We start from the raw sequence: 8,084 nt of genomic DNA, 5'->3' as shown, positions 1-8,084 counted from the left end.
TTATAAGGTCAATAGATTTAATTCGGCCATACGAATCACAAACGGACTACCTCTTACAAATCATGAAATTGGTTGGATATGTGTTGATAGTACTATTTGTACGAATTGTTGAGGGTGAGATATATTATTTTTTTTATAATGAATTTTTGTGTTTATTATATGAATAGATAAGTAGCTTCAATCGAAAATTTTAATAACCATGGTTATACATCTATTTTACTAAGTTGTGTTTTATTTGTTAAAGTAAAGCTAAAGAATTTCTCTGCCATTGTATCAACATTCTCAAACTAATGTAGTTAACATGAATTCATAGAACAAAATGACTTGTTGTTGTTAAAAATTATTGATTGGTCAAATATTCAAGAGCACATTTCAAGTTGATTCGTAAGATACTCATAGGTTTCATAACGTGATAGAATATGATAACGCTTAATGTAAATTCGGCTAATTCAGGTATTTGGGGTGTCTAAATAAACTTATCATAAATACCAGGATGAACATTTTATATTTTTGCAAGACGCCCTTTTCGTCTACATAAGACTCATCAGTAACGCTCGCATCAAAAGATGTTGAGATACCATATAAAGTACGAAGTTGAAGATCATTGAGGACCAACAAAATCCGTAATTTTGTTTTTAAAATTGTTTTATTTTTCAGTTGCAACATTTGTACGTGTCTGTTATATATAAAATAAAGCTTGATTAACATGATACATATTTGTAAAAAAACAACCACTTTTCTTTCAACATTTTTAAAAAGAACGCTCAGAAAATGACTACGATCTAACTGATCTTTATCACAATAATGAAAACGATCCTTTATATAGTTGACAGTCTTCTCATATCAAACTGCCCGCATGGATGGCTACCTCATAGTGGACACTGTTATGGTTTCTTTAAGCATCTAGTAAGCTGGTATGACGCATCTGTAAGTAGACAAATGAAATCTTAGAACGATACTTTCTTGTTATATCTTACTTAAAGGTTTGTCTCTTTAAACTCAAAATATCGTGTTTTTTTAAGACTTGAAATACATTTTTGAAAATCACCTGAATATAATTTATCTTGTATAACCTAGGGAATTCGAAGTAAACACAAGAGGCCCTATGTTAACAATGATCAATCGTCCAGGGATAAACGGTGGACTCCATAATATAGTCCAAAATATCGTTCCTAGTCTAATGGTTGATAATTTCCCAGTGATAAGAATTAACATTAAAAAACAATTAGATATGTAACCAACTTGGACTAAACGATGAATATAAGCAGCTTAATATAGATCACAGTACAGCTTTCAACAATACACAAATACCCTATTGGTCCGAGAACACAATTAATTCGTAGTGCATTTCTTTTAGAACATAAATGAAAATTAAAAAAATCCCACCTGCGCTTTCTCAATGAAATTTTTACAGTGTGTTGTACTACTTTTGGGACAAATTATATCAAAAATATAGAAAACTTCATCGCCTCTAACTCAAAATATGGACAATTTTGTGTTTAGGGTGTCTTGAAATCTTTTGACAGCTTCCGAAGTGCTAATTTTTAACCTTTTTCAGCTGGACCAAATCACTACTTTCCTGTAAAATTCTGGACCCAATTTTTTTTACAGTGTAGTTTCACCCCCCTTCTTACAATTTGAGGCATTAAACATGGAGAAATAAATTTGGAAGGGGTATAAAAATTATTGGCAATTAACCCACTGTTAACACTAGGGACTATATTCGTGAACAACGAAAATCAAGGGACGACAATTGTGGTCTCGGACCTAATAGGATAGAAATAGTTGACAAATCTTAGAAAAACTTGGTATGACCAAAGTTTAATAAATTATAACACTGCTTGCAAAGTTTCATAACAATAGGATATATATTATAGACAATATGTTAAATTCTATACTCATCTTTGCGTGTTAAATTTTGACGTTAAAATTGAATAATATCAACTATCAACATTTTGGGCTTTGAAAATTAAAATATTGCAAAAAAATACTTTTTAAATGTCCTAATATATCATTTATTATGTACTAAAAGAAATAGAGTACTCATTTGATTTATCAGACTTAGCATAATTATTCAAAAGTCAAATTTATATCAGCCTTGGCCCAAAAATTTAGGTTTTTCAATGAAAGGGAGCCTTACATGAAGATGTAATATTTTCCAGCAATTTTAAATTTGTGAATCTTTTTGGTTATAAATAATCTTTACATATGTATTGAATGTACTTTAAATGGAAAGAAAAGTCACAAACAACATATCATATTAGTTTAAAAGGGTCTTAAGCCAAGAAAGACTGGAAAAAAATAATGGTCAATTTATGCCGTGCCACATATTTACATTAAAAAATACATATTGAGGCTATAAGAAATAAAAAATTGTGTCTTTTTTATCATTTCTATACTCATGTGACATGATACAACAAATCTGAGCACAAAAAGGCTCTTGCAATTAACTTTTCTTACAGACAGTATGGTCTGATACAAAGATTTTTGCCTTTTTAATGAAAAACTTGAATGCAATTTTAATCTCAACAGGCTTATATTTAAACCACTTGCTATCTTACAGAAGAAAAGAAAGATATTATGTGAGATGGAACAGGTACAATAGACATTGTAAAGTGCTTTTGATACAAATTTAGTGAGGTCTTTATTGTGGACTTCAAAATTTTATGTACCAAGAACCCCACTTTTGACTTCATCCAAACAGGGCGTTAGACAAGGGTCATTTATACAACACATTTTGTACATATTGTCTGAGATAATCTTCTTTTCTGTAGATTCTGAGTTCATAAACAAGTAAAAGAACTAGACAAAGTCATAGAAACACAAGTATTGACACATGAAAACCTGTCAGATAAAAAGTCAGGATGCCATGTATGCATCAATATTGAAAAAGCCTTAAAATGCCTATTTCGACCATAAAATGCCAAAATTGGTCATTTTTGCAGAAATTCTATAAAATAAAAGTTTAAATCCTTTAGTTTCATGCTATTCGACAAATTGAAACCACCAAATCATTTAGGGAAGTTGCAAAAGTACAGATTCTATATTTACAGACTTCACCTCTTAGGTCCGAGAACACAATTAATTCGTAGTGCATTTCTTTTAGAACATAAATGAAAATTAAAAAAATCCCACCTGCGCTTTCTCAATGAAATTTTTACAGTGTGTTGTACTACTTTTGGGACAAATTATATCAAAAATGTAGAAAACTTCATCGCCTCTAACTCAAAATATGGACAATTTTGTGTTTAGGGTGTCTTGAAATCTTTTGACAGCTTCCGAAGTGCTAATTTTTAACCTTTTTCAGCTGGACCAAATCACTACTTTCCTGTAAAATTCTGGACCCAATTTTTTTTACAGTGTAGTTTCACCCCCCTTCTTACAATTTGAGGAATTAAACATGGAGAAATAAATTTGGAAGGGGTATAAAAATTATTGGCAATTAACCCACTGTTAACACTAGGGACTATATTCGTGAACAACGAAAATCAAGGGACGACAATTGTGGTCTCGGACCTATTGCATAATATATGAAAAGCCCACCAATGGCAAATGTAGATTAATTTAATCGAGGGAATGAATGTTTTTATTTATGAATAAAACATTAAACGCAAAACAATTATGATATACAATAACAAAGGACAGCCAATGAATTACAAACTCTTTTTAAAAAAAAAAGTATTAGAAATATACTTGGTTAAAATATATTTGCAAGTGCTCTTACCCTCCCGCTAACATTGTACAGTGGTGTAACCAATCTACTAAAGAAAAATACAAAACTATTTATTTTTAACACTGATTATTTTTATTTTTTGAAACATCAAATCAAAAATAAGATATTACAGTTTTTGACATTTTTAATCATTGGAGGAAAACCCCCTTCGTCCATCAAAGAGAAATAGTTGTGGTGTGTGCCTTGCTTTTTCTTATTTACTTAACTCTTTTACATTTTCAAATAAAAAGTGTACTATTTTAACTTTAGAGTGCGTGTAAAGCCCATACAGGTTACTTAGCAACAATTGAAACATCAGACGAAAACGCTTTTCTTAAAGCTCAGTCAAAAATAATAAATGGTATGTATTGGTTTAAGTCTGTGAAGGTGAATTGTTTAGTTTGGGGTAATTAGAAATAAGAATATGTAATATGAGTGCCTCACTGTTATTTAAAGTCACAATGTATAACCGTATACAATTGTAGATCAAAATTACAACCTTCAACACGGAGCCATGGCTCAATCCGAACAGTAATCTATCTGACCATTAAATGACAAGTGAAAAACAGTTCCTACAGGAAAAATCAAGGGTTTAATCTACTTTAAATCGACTCTTCTGAAACACATAAATAAAAGACAACCACTAAAAAGATTCTCAAACTGGGACAGGTGCACACGTCCAGGATGATATGTTTTACTGGGGAAAACCTCTTCACATTTCCAATAAGGATAACAAGAATACTTTCTTTTTTTTTCTCTCTCTCTCTAATTTTGTTACAACACATACATCAAACTACAAAAGGTTGTGATAGAGTATATATAGTGACAACACTGAACATGTTGTGCCCAAATACCGTAAATTTCAGAACTTCAACTTCATTATTTGAAAGTCAAGATATCAAGCGTATTTAACAATATTTTAATGTTCCTTAATTGAGAGGAGGTGAAATATACCCATTATATTTTTAAAATCATAAGATAAGAAAATAAGCTCCCAATTCCTTGGCAAATGAAAACATGAAAAACAACGAAAAGATAAACAACAGAACACACAATAAAACACTGAGGAACCATAACACCACAAATGATTTCATTACTCATTCACAGCTAACTTTTGGGTCGGTGGTGAGGACGATCTTATAGAAGGGGAATGGACGTGGGCTGAAACGGATGAGCCATTCGATTTCACTGACTGGATACCTTCACAACCAGATAATTCACAAGGAGAAGACTGTCTGTCACTTTGGAAAGCGAGTTCGTGGGAATGGAATGATTGGTTATGTGCATCGCATTCTTATTATATATGTGAAAAGTCGTAAGTTTGTTTTCGATTCAGCAAAAGTCGGTAGATTACGCAAGATCATCGAAAGAAGCCGATATTTTCTGCAGAAAGTTATATCATTTTACATATCAATTTAAACATATACTAATGCTATGTTTTATAAACGAAAAAAAAAGATACCAGAGGTACAGTTAATGTCCTAAATCAAAAATAAACACCAGGACTATAAGATAAAAGATAAACACCCAAAACATAGTACACAAGACACAATTTAAAAAAAAAACTAACACCTTAACATCACGAACCCCACCAATTACTGAGAGTTATCTCACATGTCAGGGTAAGCAAATCTTGCTCCACATATGGCATCAGCCATGATGGTCATATTATCAAAAACACGGTAAATAAGTGATTTTGGTAGGTAACATTCGTTGTGAAATGAAATTGGATTGTAGTTTCGACATAAGGGATATATCCGATCCGTTATCATCTGTGAAACGGTAATTCCATAACGGCCAACCAACTCGTGATGGCGTCGTAAAAAATTACGAAGGGATGATTTCAGCTTCCCCATTTGGAACTCTTGGTTTAATAGCGTATACGATTAGAGGGTACACACAATAATCTTTCAAATCGTGGGACCAAGTGTTTAAAATCAGGCAGCAAATATTTCAACTTTGTAAACCAGTCATAAAATAAAACCTTAATATTTTCTTAATATCCAGAAATACGTATATATCTATGTTTATATAGATATAATATATCTTATTTTGTGTATAGCACAATTTAAACATTTCTTACACTATAAATATTTTGTGGCAAATCGGTTAGATTGTAGAATCGAGTTTGTGTGAAATTTTAATTGAATTGAATACTGCTCACTTAAAGACGGACTTGTTACTAAAATTTAGCCTTTTGATTAGAGTGTGTAAACCGTCATCACTTTTTATTTACTTCAATAAATTAAGAATTTAGTTCAAATACTATTATCATACACTGTTATATCATTTCGAACTACTTCATAATAATGATTCGTAAAATGTTACCGAAATTAACAGGTTACTTCTATGTACAGTATATATAGGTGGGAAATAGTTCGGACACCAATCACCGTGGGATCAAATCCTTATCGAATGGCTTTATCATTGCTGTACTGGTAATGAAAGACCCAATTGTATGAATTTATTGTATTATTATTATCATGATGTTTATATATAACTTTCTGTCGTATTTCTATTGTAATCTATTTACAAAATCCTGATTTCCTTTCAGAATTTCTGGATCTGGTGGTGCAATTATTGGGAAATAAATATTGTTAGAATCGACTTTTACCTTTTATCATATGATGACTTAAGAGCACAAGTGTCGATCGAGAAGTACATTAAAGTTGAGGGCTTCCTTCTGGCAACTTAACTGTTCCCAATCTTATTTGTATATATAAAACAAAATTGCAATGACATAAATAATGTGGCGGGTTTAACATGTTAGCGGGATCCCGACCCTCCCCCTAACCTGGGACAGTGGTATAACAGTACAACATAAGAACGAAATATAAAAATCAGTTGAAAAGGCTTAACTCATCAGATGGACAAACACTGAAGTGGACATGGCCATGTACTAGTTCCTCCCGACAACAAAAAGACAATTAGAAAAGATCTGAGAGTACTCGCAGTTATCTGACAGCTAGTGCAAAGCCCCTAACAACTAATAAAAAAAGCATGCATCTAAGACTAAACTATCAAGCTGTACACATACAACATCCAATGGATTTAGTATAAAGACGTAATAAACCGTTAGAGAAAAACATGACCTTGTACACTGCAATGCCAATTTACAGGTATCGACAGAGTGTAGACCCATGAATGTGTGTATATATATACCATACTAATAATTTTTAGTTTGCTTTTAATTTACTGATAACAAAATCAATTGCTGAGATAAATGATTTAAACGGTAAGTGTGTGTTGAAATAAGAAGTCATTAATAAAAGAATATGCTTTACAAGAAATGATTTAGGGAAAAACCCAACAATCGAACCTCATAACCCCGTTTCAATCCAAGAAGAAAAAGAAAAAATCCCACAAACACTTTCCTATTTATTAAACAACAATCGAGTATAGAAAAAAAGCAATATGAAAAAAAACTTTATGGGTGAGAGATAAAGAGCAATAAGATGGTCTAATTGCAAAAAAAACCCGGCTAAGATAGATTTGTTAATGTTTAACAGATAAAACCTGCTATCACAGTTTTGTTAGTTTTTTTTTACAGATAAAAGATGCGACACGTAACATGAGTATTGGATGAACTTCTGTTGTACGACACTGCAAAGTCGACCAATCGCAGTAGTTATAAAAAACCAAGACAACCGTCTTCTTTTGATCTTCAAAAAGCCAAAATAATGTGATGTAGATTAAACGCGCGTCTGGCGTACTTAATTATAATCCTGGTACCTTTGATAACTATTTACAGGGAATTTGTATAATCAGGAAGTATGTAAAAATCCCTGATTATTCAGGGAATATGTAGAATCACTTAAATCGTTAGTGATTCTACATAATCCCTATAAATGACGAGTCATTTTACATAATCAATGAACATTTAAATAATTAATGTACAAATTTCCTAAAATGATTTAAGGCATTATCAGTATTCCAAAGATCATTTGTTTGATGAAAATTAATCATATAATATTAACTATAATTTGCTTTTTTTCTTACTCTTGAAAGTTTAAGTAAACCGTAAGATTTAGATGGTTTAAATAATTTCATACATATTTTACTCTTTATATCGACATACATTAACATAGGATAGGGAATGCCGAGCATGTATCTAGAAGAACAAATCTTAAATAACTGACGAAAAAAAAAAATTCGTGAACAGCAATAGTAAGAAAAACTAGATATACAGAAATAGAAGTACAATTTATCATATGCACATTTTGCGATCAGTGTCTTATTAGATAAGTATTGTTTTGATAAGTTTTGTGACTTGTTATTAAAAGAAATCTTTGCCCAAAAATGTATATTATGTCCAATCTCAGCCAAAAAAAAAAAAATTCATGTAGACTATTATTTTTAGTGAATATGCACT

At 31.3% G+C, this 8,084-nt stretch overlaps 1 protein-coding gene across 1 annotated transcript; it reads left to right on the top strand.

The window, feature by feature from the left end:
- On the top strand, window positions 1-6,320 carry LOC134693913 (perlucin-like protein). Its single transcript, XM_063554848.1, has 5 exons — window positions 1-114; window positions 827-927; window positions 3,983-4,073; window positions 4,820-5,027; window positions 6,267-6,320. Exons 1-5 carry the CDS (start codon window positions 63-65, stop codon window positions 6,301-6,303), a joined length of 489 nt encoding a protein of 162 aa, XP_063410918.1. The 5' UTR covers window positions 1-62; the 3' UTR covers window positions 6,304-6,320.
- The last annotated feature ends 1,764 nt before the right edge of the window (window positions 6,321-8,084 follow it).

Source organism: Mytilus trossulus, chromosome 13, assembly GCF_036588685.1.
Source record: "Mytilus trossulus isolate FHL-02 chromosome 13, PNRI_Mtr1.1.1.hap1, whole genome shotgun sequence".
In the NCBI taxonomy this organism is placed as follows: domain Eukaryota; kingdom Metazoa; phylum Mollusca; class Bivalvia; order Mytilida; family Mytilidae; genus Mytilus; species Mytilus trossulus.
This window is presented reverse-complemented; position numbering and strand designations above follow the sequence as displayed.

Bases quoted from the DNA above. Each gene is read 5' to 3' on its own strand.
- LOC134693913 (XM_063554848.1), top strand. From the start codon at position 63: ATGAAATTGGTTGGATATGTGTTGATAGTACTATTTGTACGAATTGTT. The intron at 4,074-4,819 runs GTATGTATTGGT...ACTCATTCACAG, and splicing joins TCAGTCAAAAATAATAAATG to CTAACTTTTGGGTCGGTGGT. The intron at 5,028-6,266 runs GTAAGTTTGTTT...ATTTCCTTTCAG, and splicing joins TATTATATATGTGAAAAGTC to AATTTCTGGATCTGGTGGTG.